The sequence below is a fragment of the Monodelphis domestica genome, chromosome 4 (assembly GCF_027887165.1).
Source record: "Monodelphis domestica isolate mMonDom1 chromosome 4, mMonDom1.pri, whole genome shotgun sequence".
NCBI lineage: Eukaryota > Metazoa > Chordata > Mammalia > Didelphimorphia > Didelphidae > Monodelphis > Monodelphis domestica.
In genome coordinates, this window is record NC_077230.1 from 169,039,441 (window position 1) to 169,057,716 (window position 18,276).

The 18,276-nt window shown below is 38.1% G+C and overlaps 1 protein-coding gene across 6 annotated transcripts in view; it reads right to left on the reverse strand.

Moving 5' to 3' along the window:
* KCNH7 (potassium voltage-gated channel subfamily H member 7) overlaps positions 1-18,276 on the reverse strand; it is a 629,307-nt gene that overhangs the window by 103,941 nt on the left and 507,090 nt on the right. For all 6 annotated transcript variants that reach the window (XM_056793960.1, XM_056793959.1, XM_056793961.1 and 3 more), the window contains one exon: positions 7,316-7,741. In XM_056793960.1, the coding sequence (XP_056649938.1) occupies positions 7,316-7,741 (426 nt within the window). The remainder of the gene's footprint in view (positions 1-7,315; positions 7,742-18,276) is intronic.

Here is an 18,276-nt window from a genome sequence, read left to right on the forward strand (position 1 = left end):
ATTTGGGTTTTTCTTTACTATAGTGGTTTTCCATTTCCTTCACCAGTTCATTTTACAGACGAGGAAACCGAAGCAAACAGGGCTAAGTGACTTGCCCGGGGTCAAACATCTAGTAAGTGTCTGAGACCAGATTTGAACTCAAGAAGATAAATCTTCCTGACTCCAGGCCCAGTACTCTATCCACTAGCACGTCTGACATGGTTTACAGGGTAAAATTAATCGAAAAGTATTTTTAAATAGTTTGCATTATCATCTGTCAGGCATGGCTCCATATGAAGTCAGAGTAACAGCCTTTAGATCTCTCAAGGTCCCCTTTCAGTCTCCATATGGTTTTCCTTAGCCCATATGGTTCTCAATGCCTATAAGAAGGCTAAGATGTGACATAATGACTACTTTATGTATATTAGTAGCTATTATTGATAGAGATTAGGAAATATTATGCATCTGGGTGGTGGCCAACCACACTTTGTGGCTTAATTAATTTTATAGCAAGAGGAAATAGGAATAAGTTATGAAAGAAGAGAATGAAGTTCTATAGATAGAAAACCAGGCAGGTTATAGAAACTTTTCTGAAGTCTTTAAACACAGAAAAGTTAAATACTTAGAATAAGTTAGGTAAAATCCTGCTGAGAATCACAGAAGTAGATGAGCTAATCTCTCAAATTTCTTTCCAACTTGATGATTCTGTGATTTGGTAATTGTATTCTAGACCCAATTACCAAAGAGCTTTTCCTTCATGTGATGAAGCTTCCCTGATTAGCCTATTTGAGCACATAATATCTTTTCCCCTGGAAGAATTTATTTTTACTTGTTTAGGACCATAATGGATCACAACTATATTAATAGTTTTTAGGACTAATCTAAGGCCCTGTCAAACTTGGTGGGGAAGCAAAGGGTTAGGGGACCACCAAAATTGATATCTCTTAATAAAATAGTATATATTAAAGGTACAAATGTGTGCTTTGCCTAAGATGCAAATACTGTGGGGCAATCCTAATATTCTTATAACATTATTATAAGTAATGGCTTGGATACTTTATGAATCAAATGACATAACTTGAAACAAAATTACACACAGAAAAGCATAAGAAAAAGTTATTCCACAATAGGTGTCATTACTGTCCCCATGGTTGGCTTGCCCTAGGTGAAATTATGACATAGATAAAATTCATCTTTGGTACTCCTCCTATAATTTCTTTTAATAATCATTTGGCATAGTAAAAGAATGCTGGCCTTGGAGTTAGGAAGCCCTGAGATCTAATCCTACTTCAGATATTTACTAGCTGTGGGACACCAGACAAATCATTTAACCTGACAGGCTATTTTTTAAATCTGTAAAATGGGGATAATAACAGTATCTAAATCACAGGTTTGTTGTGAGAAACAAACGAGATAATATTGATAAGGCACTTTAAGGAAAAGTACTGCACATATATGTTAGGTATAATTATTGTTTAGTTTCAGTCCTCTCTCATGGCTCTCATCCTTGATTAGACCACTTATGATGGTGGTTTCATCAGCCCCCGTGGATTTAATTGCTATTTATCTCCATGCTGGCAATTATCGAATCTTCCTATCCTGCCCCGATCTCTTTGCTGACCTCTAATCTTGCATCTCCAACTGCCTGATTCAGACATCTCAAACTGGATGTCCAGTAGACATCTTAAACTCAGTATGTTTAAGACAGAACTCATTATCTTTTCCTCTATTCTCCCCCTCTCCATCTTCCCTATCACCGTAGATGGCAATGCCATCCTTCAAGTCCCTCAGTTTGATAACCCAAGCATCATCCTTGCTATTTCTCAGGACCTCCCCCTCTCCCCACCAATATCCAAGCTACTGCCAGGACTTATTTGCCTCACTTTTGCAGCATTTCTAGAATATACTCCTTTCTCTTCTGACACTGCCTTCATCACTTCATACATGGACTATTGTAACAGTTTGTTGATGGGTCTACCTGCTTCAAATCTTTTCCTGCTCCAATTCATCCTTCAGTCACTCAAGTAGTCTTCCTAAAGTGTAGGTATGATCATGCCATCCTGACCCCACTCAACAAATTCCAGTGGCTCCCTATTGCCTCCAGAATCAACTACAAAATGCTCTGTGTGACATTCAAAGCCAAGCCCTTCATAACCTAGCTCCATCCTACCTTTCAAGTCTTCTTATATGTTATGTTATTTTCTTTGATCAAGTGCCACTGGCTTCTGACCAAGAAACTACATCTCTTGGTTCCAGGCATTTTCTCTAGCTGTCTGCCATACCTCAAATGCTTTCTCTTCTCATGCCTACCTACTGACCTCCCTGGCTTCTTCTAAGTCACAATTAAAATTTCATCTTCTACTGGAAGGCTTCACCAACCCCTATTAATTCTAGTGACTTCCCTCTGTTAATTTTATCCTGTATATTGCTTGCTTTTTATATTTTTGATTGCCATTGTCTCCCTTATTATATTGGAAACTCCTTGAAGAATTGGCTTTTGTTTCTTTTTGTATTCCCAGCCTTCAGCATATGTACTTGAGAGATTTCTATTGATTGACTGATGTAAGGATCTCTGACTTTTGAGGGCCACATATGGTGGTGATTCATTAAGATCTGTCTGGGGAAGAAAGGTGGTACTGTGCTAGAGTACCAAGATGGAGTCAGGAAGACTCATTTCAAATCTGGGTTCTAGATACTTCATACTAGCTGGGTTACCTTGGGCTAGTTACTAAACCCTGTTTACCTCAGTTTCTTCATCTGTAAAGTAAGCTGGAGAAGGAAATGACAAAATACTTTACTATCTTTGGTAAAAAAAACCCCAAATGGGGTCACAAAGAGTTGGATACAACTGAGAAACAACTGAGCAAAAAGGTCTATCTACCCTTTCAAAGCCCCTTATCTTTTAAAGTTGATAAGATCAAATTTTTTTTGGTCTTTTACAGCTCATTTCCTGAGTATGAAATGTTAAAAGATGTATAGGTAAACTATGTTATTTCTCACAAGAAATATATTGGCATTTTAAAAAGGGTATCTTGAAGATGTATAAGTCAGCTAAAGGGGAGAGACTTTGGAACACCCTTCAGTTCACATCATACTTAACTGTAAAGTTCCCCTAAGGCCAACAACATAAATAGATTTCGCATCTTTGTTTACCAGAAAGCTTTCATCTCAGATGGGTAACAGTGAGTGAATTTTTGTAAAACCTTGTTACTGTCAATTAAGTACAGTTTAGGAGGTTAGATATGAGGCAGAAAGTTGGTTTGAAATAGGGAAAGTCTGAATTACAAATATTGTTAAAATTTCAAATGCTTACTTTAACAGAGAATTAGGTGTACTAAGCATTTATGAGATGTTCTGCTTAAGTGAATAAATTAGAAAGACTTCGTAATCACAAATACAATACTAATCGTGTCAGAAAGGATCTCGGGATATTTCATTCAACCCATAAATAAACAAGAATCCCATTTATAGCCTACCTTATCCCCAGTTGTCTTGCAGAATATAACCTACCCACCAAGTTTTCATTCAGCCTTTGCTGCTTAGTGAGAGTGAACCCACAGCCTCCTGAGACATGCCATTCTGCTTTTAGTTAGCTCTAATTGTTATGAAAGCTTTTCCTTTCATTAAGTCTACCTTCCACTATTTGTAACTTCAGCTTATGATCTCTAGCTTTGCCTCTGGGGCCAAACAGAAAAAGCTCCATGTTTAATCCATATGATAGCCTTTCAAATCCCTTGACTTCAAGTAATCAAGTCACAATTTAAATCTTATTTTTCTCTAGGGTAAACCAGCCACTCTAGTTCTAGTAATGGATCCTTATGCCACATGATTTTTAGGACCTTCCCTACACTAATTGCTTGCTAATATGGTGACCAGAACTAAACATGATACTTCTGATGTAGTCTGACCAGATCAGAATACTTCTCCAGTCCTGGACACTGTTTCTAAGATACTCTAAGATCATATTGGCTTTAAAATGTAAAAAAAAAAAATCTATTTTATTAATTGCTTTCATATTAGCTTTTTGGACCACTGCTTTACACTTTGGATTCATGTTGAGCTTGCATTAATCCTCCAGATTATATTCAGATGATTTGTTGCGTAGCCATATCTTTCCCTATTTATACTGAAGGTTTTGGGGCCCCTAAGTAGTACAGTGGATAGAATGCCAGACCTGGAGGTTAGGAGAACTGATCTTCACCAGTTCAAATCTGACCTCAGAAATTTACTAGCTATGTGAGGTTGGCCAAGCCACTTAATCCTATTTGCTTTAGCTCCTCATGGATAAAATGAGGTGGAGAAGGAAATGACAAACCATTCCAGTATCTTTGCTGAGAAAATTCCAACTAGGGTCATGAAGAGTCAGATATGATTGAAATGTCTAAACATCATTGAAGACTTCATATTTATCTCTGTTGAACATCATCATTTTTTACTCTATCCATTATGACACCTAGCTGGGCCCAGTCTTCTAGCTTGTTAAGATCTCTTTGGATTCTGACTTCGTCATCAACTATTTTCAGTACATTATGTGACAAACACAGTACTGAGCCATTAATTCTTTAGGTCACATCATGATCCAGTCCAGGATTTCTGCTCATCTTCTTTATAGTATGGCTATCTTTCCCACTGAGGAATAACTTTTAACTGGCTGTCAGGCCTCTCCTTTTTGGTAATTATAAAAGCTACAGCCAAAATTCTCTTTACCTTCTTCCCAATTCTCCTATCAGGCCATTTGTTTCTTTAAAGAAAATTTTATATTATTAAAAAAAAAAAACCCTTAACTTCTATCTTTGAATTGCCTGTCCATAGTCTTGATTTTCTATTCACTGTACCATTTCTTTTTAGTCTCATCACCAGCTGCCTTACTTCCTCCTTTCTGCTCCCTGCAGATCTGCCTCACTCCCAATCCCTTCTGGAATGAAGAACTCAAACCTTCATTGTTTTTGGATTGGGCGTGCTAATCTCCCTTAGCCCAATCTCTATCCCAGTAACTTTGCAGACCAAAGTCCCCTTCCCAGGCCACCTTTCCCCACTGTATGCAATACTCCTCATTAGAATCTATGCCCTAATTACAGTCTTTGCTTTTTTGCATTTGTATCCATGTTCAGCACATAGTAAGCATTTATTAAGTACTTTTTCATTCATTTGCATAACCAATCTTGCCACCTAGCCCATATCTCATTATCTCATTTAGAAAGCTAACACAATTAGTTAAAAAAATTCTAGGTAAACTTAAGCCACTCAACTCTGCAGCTATAGTAAACCTGTCAAAAGTACATATGATTTTTTTTGGGGGGGGCAATATCTGTACTAGATAAAGGTGTCCTGGCTCCCTTGTGATCACTGTTTCTACAACTCCATAAATAAATATTTAGGATATAATGCCATCATTTGAATGTAAATTAATAGGCTTATCTGTTCTCTTAAATCAATACATATCCCTAAGGTAATTTTGTTTACAATATTTGTTTGCCAAGTCTGAATATATTTATGCAATAGGTAGTAAAGAAACCTTCCAGTTTAAAAGATGACTGATCTATTGGGAAGGTTTTGTAAGTACCATTTTTTTTCAATATCATCTTTTTGTACATAATATCTACAACCCAGGGCTATTAATGAAATTACATTGTTTTCAAGCTAGTACTTAAGGGAAGACTTGGGTGTTATGTGCTCTTACTTTTCTTATTTTCCTTCCTCTTCCCCTGACCTTACTTAGAGTACATTAGCTCAGTAGAGGGATTTTTGGCAACTTGATGGAGGAAATGTAAATGGTATGGCCTAAGGAGACCAAGGACATTCTGAATTTCTTTTAATTCAGCTTCTGTTGTTGGTTTTTTTTTTTTCAGATTTGTGGTCTCCAGAGTATAGGGATTTTTCTGCATTTATGTAGATCAGCAGCTCTTATACAATTTAGAGTTGACTAGGGCACTGAGAGATTAAATGACTTGCCCACAGTCATATAGCTAAGATGTGACAGAAGCATGACTTGAATCCAGGTTGTCCTGGCTTGCAGGTTAGCCTTCTTTTCTTTTAAAACAAACAAACAAACAAACAAACAAACAACCTTTACCTTCCATCTTAGAGTCAATATTGTATATTGGTTCCAAGACAGAAGAGCAATAAAGACTAGGCAATGGAATTTAAGTGATTTGTCCAGGGTCAATCAATTAGGAAGTGCCTCAGGCCAGATATGAACCCAGGGCCTCCCATCTTTAGGCCTGGCTCTCAATAAAAATTCAGTGTACCCAGGATATATTTTTCCTCTTCTTTCACTTAACCTCAAGTAAGTGATGCTTCTTATAGAATCACCAATTTATGGGACTTGCTGAAGACAGCTTTTTTTTTTTCTTCCCTCTAGAGACTCATTTCTTTTCACTTGGACCACAATAACTAGGGGACCATGAAGGGGAAAAGATCAGGTTTTTTTTTTCCAGTCTAGTAACTTTTCTCTCCAAGGAAGCCTTCCTTCTTGTCCCCATCAGCACCTTCTAAAACCATGATAATTAGCCCAAACCATATTGTGGTTATAGACAAATTTGGCTTACAAATTCATAGTTTTCCAAGTATTAACTCATTTTAGAAATGGCAAGGTTACCAGCTCTCAGGCTATTAACTTCCTATATTGACAAAGCCAGCAACAAAGACGAGTATTCTACCAGGGCTGCATGGGGCTCACCTATTTATTCTCTGCAAACATTTCTATGCGCAGCAGGACTCTTGACTGGGTCAGAGAAGGGGGAGACTGGGGGCCACACAGAGTGCTTCCCTTCAGCCTCCATATTGTTCAAAAGAAAGGATGTCACACAGGAGAAATTTCAGGGGGAGTTAATTCTGTTCCTCTTCTTTCTTTCCTCCCCAAGTTCCCTTTGCCCAAGCCCTCTATGATAGAAAGGAAGGAACAAAGATACCTGCTTCTTTTTTTTTTGCATTCAAACATATTGATGCAGATTTTGAAGTTGAATTGCTTAGGCAGAAAATAAAGGGAATTTCATTATTCTAGATTTAAAAACCATCAGAGTCTTCTATAAAAATCAGGAATTATGCTTGTTTTTCATACTAGCTGATAAAAATGGTCCCACTTTATATTTTACTGGTGAAATAGAAGCTCTGTGAATAAAATTGGTAAAACAAAACAAAAACCCTCAAAGCTTAAAAACAATAGATCAAACCATTATTCTAATAGTGCTCATTTCGTTGTCATCTCTCTTTGTTTTGATCTATTTATTCATTCATTTATTGATTTATTTTCCTCTTTTTGTCTTCCTCCCCATTCTCCCCCTGCCCCCCAAGAAGTGCTATAATTTAGAAAGCAAGATTATAAACTACTTCTTACCTCATCAGAGCCAGATCCAAAAATCAGCAAGTCAAAAGGTATTGCAGCGACCATATCAATCAGGAACCAGCCTTTGAAGTAGTGAATTGCAATTTTGGCTGGATCACTTACCACTTCTTCATTCTGGTTTACATAGGTTGTTCGAAAGTTTATCAGAATATCTATGATGAACATAATATCCACAATCAAATCTACCACGTTGAGGGGGCTGCACGAATAGCCGCACTCTCTTCTCTTTTGCTCTTCTCTGTCATTCAGGAGAAAGGCTGCAGAATAAGGGGTGAATATAGCAGTGTAGATGACCAGCAACAGGATAAGCCAGTCCCAAACAGCTTTGAAAGGGCTGTAGTGCAATATAGTAAACTTGTTGATCCGAGGAGTCTGTAGTTTATATTCTGGCAAGACATCTGCTCCTAAGGATAGAACCTGAGGACAGAAAAGAAAGAAACACAATCTGTAAAAGGTTATTGTATCTATAAAAGTCATCTGTTAAGTGGATAAGAAGATCTCTTTGTTGTTGTTGTTCAGATGTGTGGCTTCGGTGTACAGAGAACTTCACTTGGCTTTTGGGGTGCTCAAATTTAGTCTTAGATTTGATTAGAGTTCTTAGAAGGCAAGGGACTTGGGGACAGCTGGATGGTTCAGAGGATTGAGAGCCAAGCCCAGAGATAGGAGGTCCTGGGTTCAAATGTGACCTCAGACATTTCTTAGTTGTGTGACCCTGGGCATTGCCTAGCCCTTACCACTCTTCTGCCTTGGAACCAATACACAGTTTTGATTGTAAGATGGAAGGTTAGGTTTTTTTGTTTTTTTTTTTAAGAAGGCAAGGGACTTGCCTATGAGTACAAAATCAGTCTGTTAGAGAAAATTTGAACCTTCAAGTCTTCTTCATTCCAAGACCTGCCCTTTATCCACTAAGACAAACTATTTCTCAATAAAATCATATGTTTAGATTTGGAAGGGACCTTATTACTTCAGAAAGTAATGGAGAAGATGCTAATAATGTAGTTTAAATTTAAAAGGTTTTTGTCAATTCTTTTCCTTTCAGAGTCTATTGTTAAACATTTACCAGTATACCACTCTTAGGTGATTTAATTCTGTCACATTCGCCTCTGAGGTTTTATGCTTCTATAAGTTTTCCATGGGTTTCCCCAGCTAATCTTTTCCTTATCAAATTTTCACTTGGAAATTTCTCTGGCCCTCTCACTATATGTCACATTCTGCCTTGTATCAAAGTTGTCTTTGTAGATTGTATGAACAGTGTTTGTGTCTTCTTTTATCTTATATACCTAGCACACAGCACAGTACCATATAGATAGAGTATGGGGTGTTCAGGGAGGGGTAGTATCTCTGGTATGGAGGGCTTGTCGTGCCCTCCTGGGGCAGCTCTCCAACCTCTGACCCTCACCTGACACCCAGCTCTCACTTGTGGCTCCCAGTAGCTGCTAGCATGCAGCAGCGGCCACACCCCAGGCAACGGCTTTGACAGGCCGGCTAAACCTTGTGAGGGTAGCCATCGGGTCGTTGACCCCTGGTGAACCAGGGCTTTGCTCACCCAGCATGTGAAGACTGCTTCGGCAGAACAGGCGGAAGAAACCAATAAGAAGGTTCAACGGCTGAGATGGCAACACAGCAAGGCACTGTGGAGTGCTTAGGGCGTGTTGGAGCACAAAAGACAACAGGGCCACCCAATGCAACTGAGGAAGTCTCCAGGTGTAACGACTTTTTGTGCCAATGGACCCAGGCTTCCAATGCCGAGAGAGTGGGACTGTCTCTGTGCATCGACTTTTCCATTTAAATCTCCTTCATGCACAAGTGTCTTTGATTGTCATTCTCGGCTTCCGAGAGACTACTACTAATAGTATACCACTGAATTCAGAAGTCATCTAGTTAAACTCTGCCACTTTACAGATGAGGAAAATGAGGAACAAGAAGGTTCAGTTCTATCCCACCCCACACCCCCAAAGTCATACAAGTAGTAAATGGAGTAGGAAGCAGACCTTTAGCTTTCTAAAGTAAGCACACTATCCCACAGAATCAACCTCAATTTAAATGTTACTTTGAAATACATATGGAGAACCCACACACATCTTCAAGTTTAACCTAATAAAAATGCAACAGATTTGCTTCAAATTAGTTCTAGTAAAATTTCATGAGAGAATAAAAAGGCAACTTTGCTTAAATAGAAAAACATAAATAACAAATGTTATCATTCACATGAGATAATTCTCATGTTTGGGGGACTAATTGCAAATCTGTTGGGTAAACATGTTCAATTTTTACAGGCGGAAATGGAATATGATTCATGAGTAAAAAAAGCAGAAAAAAGGAGAGCCTGCATGGACCAAATCTAGATCTAGATCACAAATTTTAGTTTTCACTTAGAATTAAATCTCAATTAATTAAATTTATTCAACCAAAGTCTCAAATTAAGCAGATTCTTTCCACCCACCTCCTCCCATACACACATACCATATTTTGCATTTGGAAGAGCCAAATGAAAAGAACAATTTCATAGTGGGAAATGAAGCCATTTATTTGTTTAATAATGAAGAGTGCAAAGTTATAAAATGGGCTCAATACCCAGAGAAAGAGGGGATGTTGACCATATGGAATGCTTCCCTTTAGCCTTCATATTGTTCAAAATAAAGGATGCCACACAAGGAGAAATTTCAGAGGGATTCTGATTCTCTTCTTTCTTCTTCCCTTTTTCCTCCCCCAAGTTACTTTTGCCCAAGCCCTCTGTGATAGAAAGGAAGGAACAAAGATGATTGTTTTATCGTCAGAAGGAAACACATATCCACTAGTATCCTACCTTGACAACTCATCATGGGAAACATGTTATTGACTTGCTAAAGCCAATGCCAATGAAACACAATGGAAGACAGGTATGTCCTGCTAAACTGGAAAGGTTTTGAATACAGTCCCAGTGACAGACTGCTACTGCCTAGCTAGGCAGATAGTCTCCTCATCAGAAGATTGGCTAACAAATGATGAATTTTTTTGCTTGTGGCAAGCCACGAAAGAAATAATATATAATACTGTCTATACTCCTATGTGGCCTCCTTTCATTAATACAGTGATAATAGCAAAATGGTGGAAATTGTGGCAGTGGGTTCAAAGAAAAAAATACAATGTTAGATATTCTGAAAATGTGCTTTTTCATTCCTATCACTTTCATTCCCTTCAAACAGTCTGTTTACCAACTAAAGCATCCTCCTTGTCATTCTTTGTTCTTGCCATGCCCTTTTCCATCAATATACTTTTGTGCTTGCTGTCTTCCATACCTGGAACAGATTTCCTTATCTGTTGAAATCCTATTGGATTTTACCCTCAGCCATCTTCATGTAACCTTCTCCGATTTTCTCAAATAGAAGTGATCTTTTCCTTCTCTCATCTATCATGCTATTCTATTCTCATAACTTTTATAATAGTGATTTGTGTATGTCTTTTTCCTTATTAAGATGTCAGCTCCCTTGAAGTAGGAAAAAATTGGTATTTGTTGCTAATGCATCAGTACTTATTTCTGAGGGTTTTGTCCTGTACTGGTGATTTCAATGAATGAGGAGCCCCCAGAATAGGGAGGAAGCTTTCTCCATCAGTACAGATCAGAAACTTAGACTTATATAGTTGCCTGGGGGCATTTAAAAGTTAAGTGATTGGCACAGTATTATATAGGTAGAATGTATTAGAAAGCAGGTCATACTAAGTCCAAGAGCATGCTGCAACTATTATATTTACTTTGTTGTTCAGCCATTTTCTGTCATGTCCAACTCTTTGTGACCCTATTTGGGGTTCTCTTGGCAAAATATTGGAATGGTTTGCCATTTCCTTTTCCAGCTCATTTAAAGATAAGAAAAATGAGGCAAACAGGGTTAAGTGATTTGCCCAGGGTCACATAAGTAGAAAGGGTCTGAGGTCAGATTTGAACTCAGAAAGATGAATCTTCCTGACTGGACCTAGAACTTTATCATCTTAACTACCTAGTTGCCTAGGCTACCCAAATAATGGATCCTCAGACTTGTAATCATTCTACTGATGGCTCAACTGAGTAGTATCCTGCAAATGTGTAGAACATAAATGTATCTCTTCCAAGAAAAACTTATTTCTATTGCCCTTTGAGGTCCTCATAGGTACAGAAAGTTTTAGTAGGAATTTTCAAAAGAATTTGACAAAATTCTCAAACTAGGCTAGCCTATAATCATGATATAAGGTTACTTCAAGATGAATATGGTCATGAGAGAACAGTAGGAAAATTATGTAAAGAATATCATTTGAGGAAAAGAAATTAGAGGTCAAAGTCATTTAGGTTTCTTAGAAGTCTCATTCCTACGTGCTGTCAGTACTTTCTTCAAGAAGAAAATCAAAATGTGCTGGATATGGCACAATGAATAGTAGATAAATAAAAAAGGAAACCATAATAATAGATGTGAATTTTAGATTTACTTCACCCTGCTTAGTCTAGCAATCAGGAATGTCTACACCCCTACTTAAGGATTAAGTGTTGAGGAGAATGGCCTATGACAGACATGTGCTAGCAAGTGACAAATAAGAAACAACTGACAGATGCCCTGGGCTGTCCTAAGTCAAGCTTAAGCTACCATTGGTACATGTGAGATGCAGGAAGTTATGTAAAAAAAAAGTCTATATATTCGCGTCACTTCCTCTTTCCAATCTCTTTTTGGCAGAGGAGGCATTGAGCTCTGGGTCTCTCTTTCAGAGACATTGGGTTCAGCAGCAGTGTGGCTGGTGGCAGCATGCTGGGCATCTTGGCATCTTGACATCTTGACATGTCTGCAGCTCTTGTCTAGGTTTGGCGGTGAGCGTCCTTTGTGCAGGAACTGGGAGAAGTTCAATAGTGTGGGTCAGGTGAGGCATCTTCCCTGAGCTCTCTCGATGTTTAGGCTGATTCCTTTTTTTTCCTTTACCTTTGCTAAAACGCTATTCTCCTAGGAGGCCCCTCATCTCAGAGGAGACCTCGTGGCTGGAAGCCGCGCTAGATTAAATCTTGGAGAAGGCCTCGTGGCTGAGGTCTCTGAACTCCCTTTGGCTCAGGCTAGGCCAGAGAAATCTTATACCCCTTTCTCTCTTTCTTCTTCTTAATTCCTTCCCTCTATATTAATTAAACCACCATAAAATTCCAAAACTGACTTGAGTATTTTTATTGGGATTTGAATTAATCCCTGACCACTATTAGTATAATATATTAGTCAAACCCCCCTAAATTTATCCCTTACATAGACCAGAAATGACTAGTTACACATGGAGTAATTTCAGGATCAGTTGTTTGTATTTAGTCATATTACTGATTGATTAAAACACAAGTTCAAATCATAATAAATAAGAAGGAACCTCCATGATATTGTTTGCTATCTCTGGGAGGGCAGGGAGAAGGAGGGGGGAGAGAGAGAGAACATGGACCATAAAATGTCAGAAAATTATTATTACAAATTTAATCTACATGCAATTGGGAAAATGTGATAAAAATAAAATTTAAAAAATACTTAATAAGAAGAGACGTTAAAGATAAGAAGACTCTATATGTGATAATAGTAGCTCTGTTCTAGCTTCTGAAATTCCAATTATTAACTTTGAAAAAGGGGAAATGGACAAAAATAAAGCCATTGACTCTGACATAATTTCCTAGATAAAGCAGAAATGGTCCAAAATAGTTACCACAATGATGAGAAAGAGACCAGAAAATGTCTAGCCAGGGAATATTTTGCCTCTTCTAGGGTGGGTTTGAATCAGAAACATAATAGAACTCCCCTCCCCCAACAAACAAGGCAACAGAATTGTAAATTTAAAGCTAGAAAGGAGTTCAAAGGTCATTTAGTTGACTACAATTTTACAGATGCAGAAACAAAATTGGAAATGTTAAAAGACTTGTCAAGGTTCTAATGATACTTAAAACAAAACAAAAATCTTGAACCAGGACCTGGATAGGATAGGGGCATTGTAGAGTCAAATATTTCAATGAAATAAGTTCATTAACTGAATTGGAAAAAGTTATGAATCCTCGGAGCATCAGAACACGTGAAAACATCTTCCCCAGTCAATTAGGAATAATTTTTGCATTATCTGTAGCTTTGGTCTATCTTCTCCAATCCAATCTGATCTGACAAGAATTTATTTAGCGACAACATACAAAGCACTGTCCTATAGATAGACGTTGTATTGGCCAGAGCAAATTGTAACATTCTGTAAGATGCTAGAGAGATAAAATGAGAGATGCCAAGAGGCATATGTTAGTCACTTTGCTACTCTAACACGGAGGGATCCAATCCTAAATAGCTACTGGTAGTGCTTTATGGAAATGAACTGTTGTCAATACAATACTCACTGCTGTAAAAGTGGATAGTATATTTGTGACCAAACATGATCAAAAGAACACACTTCACTTTTATGTAAAGAGAGTCATTCCCTTCCATTCATTTATGAAAAAAAAAATTGAAACAAGAAATGTTCATTTATTTTAGGGGATAAAAAGAAAAGCAAACTATACCATATAAACAGAGATAACACCATGGATTCAGGGGCCACATTATTATTTTTCCTTTTTAAGTTTCTAAACTAGTAATTAAATTTGAAGTTTAATATAGTCTAAAATATGGCTTCCTTTACCAAATAAATTTTTTCTCTTGGCTAACACATGGATATTTGTTTAACCTTCTAGAAGTTGTGTTACATAAAACCTGAATGCTTAGTAACCTAAACAGCACTATTTATTCAATGAAGATCTACTGTGAAAGTTTTGTGAGAACACCAGGATTAATAACCACTCTTCTCTTTTGAAATGTGCAATAGGGAACGATTAAGCCATCCAGAAGATTATACAGTGCTTTTGGCAGCCCTTAAACACCATGCTGAGGTGTTGGTAGAGAAACCTCATTTGTTATTTATTCTTTCCTTGGGACTTGCACTTAACTAATGGGCTAGTTGTATTTTTGTATATGAGAAAGATTAGTCAGTAGCAAAGTGAATCAGATAGATTACATAGCATCAGGCACAGATTTAACCCCTCAGGTTTTCATTGTGTGCCTTGATTAAACACAATAGAAGATGTAAAATTGTCATCCTAAACAGGTATTCTCATTGCTAATCATCCTGCTATTTAGATTAGTTTAAAAACAACTAAACAAACACCACATGATACAAATTAAATCTGTCCCATCCCAAAATGTTTTTCATTTGGAAGAAGTTTAATTTTAGGGAGTGCATTTATCATACTGTGCTCTGACGAATACCATAGCGCTAAATAACGGCAAAGTAATTAGTCAATTTAATAATGTGAAGTTTTTTTGTACAGGTGTCCATAGTCAAGCCCTTCAAGTGATCAAACAGGTTTGACTGGAGAATCCCTACTTTGCTTCTCCTGTCTTCCATGTGTATCCCCTAGCACAGTGTATGCTACTTAAGGGTAGGGACTAGGGTTTTTTTTTTTTTTTTAATTTATTTTGTGTCCCCAACACAACGTTTTATAACATAGTTATGTATTGCTAACCCAATTGTGCTTATATTGTTTTCCCTCAGAATGTAAGTTCCTTGAAGGTAGATGCTGTTTTGTTTCCCTTTTATCAATCAATCAATCAATCAATCAACCAAATTCATATCTGGGGTAAGTCAATTAACTTTTCTGGGCCTCAGTTTCTTAATCTGCAAAATGAGAGGGTTAGATAAAATGACCACTGAAGTACCTTCCATCTTGAGATCTTTGATCTTAAGATGTCTTTTTTGGTCAGCTAGGTGGCATCATGACTTTAGAATACTGAGTTCACATCCCACCTCAAACATTAGCTGCATGACTGTGCCAAGTCACTTAGCATCTCTCAGCCTCAATTCTGTAAAATGAGAGAGCTGTACCACATTGCTTCTAAAGTCCTCTCCAGCTCAAATTCCATGATCTTATGATTTAGATGACTTGTTACTCCACTGACATGGTAATGTGCTAATCTATAAATATGGTATAATCTCATTGTATACAGTAAATTCCATGAGGACAAAGATTAATTAATCTTCATATCACTCCTTGTACCGCTTAACCTCTGTTCTGACCTCCAGTTTCATATCTCTCACTGCTTATTGGATATCTCAAATGGGATATCCATATTTGCCACCCTGAATCCAATAAACTCCACTGTCTTCCTATTACCTCCAGGATCAAATATAAAATCCTCTGTGCAACTTGTATAGCCCTTCCAACCTTAGTATTTTTAGTCACTATTTTATTCTCTTTCATACTCTTCGTGATCCAGTGTTCCTTGCTGTTCCTCACACAAAATACTGTCTCCTGACTCCATGCATTTCCTCCCTTCCTTCCTTCCTTCCTTCCTCCCTTCCTTCCTTCCTCCCTCCCTCCCTCCCTTCCTCCCTCCCTCCCTCCCTTCCTTCTTTCCTTCCTTCCTTCTTTCCTTCCTTCCTTCTTTCCTTCCTTCCTTCCTTCCTTCCTTCCTTCCTTCCTTCCTTCCTTCCTTCCTTCCTTCCTTCCTTCCTTCCTTCCTTCCTTCCTTCCTTCCTTCCTTCCTTCCTTCCTTCCTTCCCTCCTCCCTTCCTTCCTCCCTCCCTTCTTTCTTTCCTTCCTCCCTTCCTTCCTTCCTTCCTCCCTCCCTCCCTTCCTTCCTTCCTCCCTCCCTCCCTTCCTTCTTTCCTTCCTTCCTTCCTTCCTTCCTTCCTTCCTTCCTTCCTTCCTTCCTTCCTTCCTTCCTTCCTTCCTTCCTTCCTTCCTTCCTTCCTTCCTTCCTTCCTTCCTTCTTTCCTTCCTTCCTTCCTTCTTTCCTTCCTTCCTTCCTTCCTCTCTCCACCCACCCCCTTTTGTATTGATACTAAATATAGGTTCCAAGGCAGAAGAGCAGTAAGGGCTAGGCAGTTGGGGTTAAATGACATGACTAAGGTCACACAGGACTCCGTGCATTTTCACTGGCCACCTTCCATACCTAGAATGTTCTCTCTTCTCATGTCCTTGTCCAAGCTTCACTGGCTTTATTCAGGTAACAGCTACAACTCTGCCTTATCACTCTTACCCCCACCCCACCTTAATGCTAATGCCTTCCCTCTGAGATGACCTCCAATTTAGGCTGTATATATCTTGTACATACATAACTGTTTGTATATTGTTTCCCCCGATTTGAGGGAAAGGACATTTTTGTCTTTCTTTGAATCCCTAGCACCTACCACATTTCACAGCGGGTAGATGGCACTTCATGAATGCTTGCTGACTGACTACCTAAGAGTAAACTGAGGCCTAGACAGGTTAAATGATTTGTTTGAAGTTGTCATTTAGGTAGTAATCAGCAGAGTAGGGATGTGAATTCAGGTCAATTGCTTGTAAATTCAGCACTAATTCTCTTGTCTCATGCTGTTCTTCTGCTTCCGGGCCAGTCAAGTATGGATGGGATAAAAAAGTTCTGAATTAAAATAGTTTAGGTATTAGGCTTTATTTTCAGAAACCGAGACATTCAACACATTTACAAGTCAGTTCATGATTCTCAGAATTTCTGAAAATTTAGACTTTTGGATTAATGAGCATCTGATTTCTAAGTTTTGTACATAATGAATAGCTAATAGTTTCATACTGCCCTGGACTTATGGTGCCACCTGGTGGTTGGTACAGGAAATAATTTGATTTTACCTCTTCCAGGAGAAACAAGGATGGACAAGTTTATTCTCACATTCCCCATCCATTTATCTTTTGTAGTTTGTGCACAGATAATTCAGCCTCAGATTATCTCTTTCATAAATACATTCATGCATATACTGATAGTTCTGATTATTTTACCCTTCTTTCTTCCAATTCTTTCCATTTACCTCAGAAAACTACCCCTTTCTTGCTTAAATCAGTTTCTGAGCCCCACTGAATGAGCTTACTCATGTCCTAAGTATGGTGCTAATGATGTGCCAGTATTAAGCAAAAGAAAAGTGATTCATTTTGATAAGAAATTCAGTAAAACAAAGACTTTTTCTTCATCTTCAAAATGAGCTGGAGAAGGAAATGGCAACCATTTCAGTATCTTTCCTAAGAAAACCCCAAATGGGGTAATGGAAAATCAGATATAACAGAAAACCAAACAGTGACAATATAAACTCTCTTCTATCAACCTTTGAGTTTATGTTTATCTAACAAAGAACTTTTGTTGGGGGTATTGGAATGGGCTTGCAGAAATCATTTGGTCCAAAGGATACCCAAATAGGTACCCCCTCTAAATTATCCCTCACAAATAGTCAACCAGCCTTTGCCTGAAAGCACTGGCAGGAGGATTTGGAGAACAAGGACTTCCTGTCATGACAGAGCATTCCTTTTCTATAAAGATTGAGTTTTTAGGAAGTTATACTTTATATTGAAAAAAAATTGTCTTTAACTTTCACCTAGTTCTTCCTCCTAGGGCTAAGCAAACAAGTAATATGTGTCTAATTCTGCTACTAAATGGAAACTCAAACTATTTGACAACCTCTCATCTTCAATGGACTGAATATGCCTCATTTATTCGACTGATTTTCCTTTGGCACAGTTTTGAATCCCTTCGTCAACCTGCTTACCTTCACCCCACTATTCTTCTTGTCAATGTTTTTATGAATACTAAGGAAGGTGGGGATGGTTTTCCTGTGTATATGACTCCTCGTTGGTTGAGAAAATGCTGTATTGAGCTACTGTATTCTCCATGAGTGGAAAAGAACTTTTTGAGATGATTGTAGGACATTAAGAGAGGTGGTTAAGAAAGAAAAGCTTTGGAGCTTCAATGGCTGACAGTAAATCTTACTGGAATACACATGTGGGGAGTTAATTTCCAAAGTGTCTCGACTTCTAGTGCTTGCAACTCCAGAGATTGTTAAAAGAGGACTCCCTCAGAATGTGCTTCTTGAGAGGAGGGACTATCTCACTTCTCTATTTTTGTTTACAGAACTTAAAGTACTATGTACATAGTAGGTGTTTCATTCATTTACTTGTTCCCAGGTCTTTGTCTTCT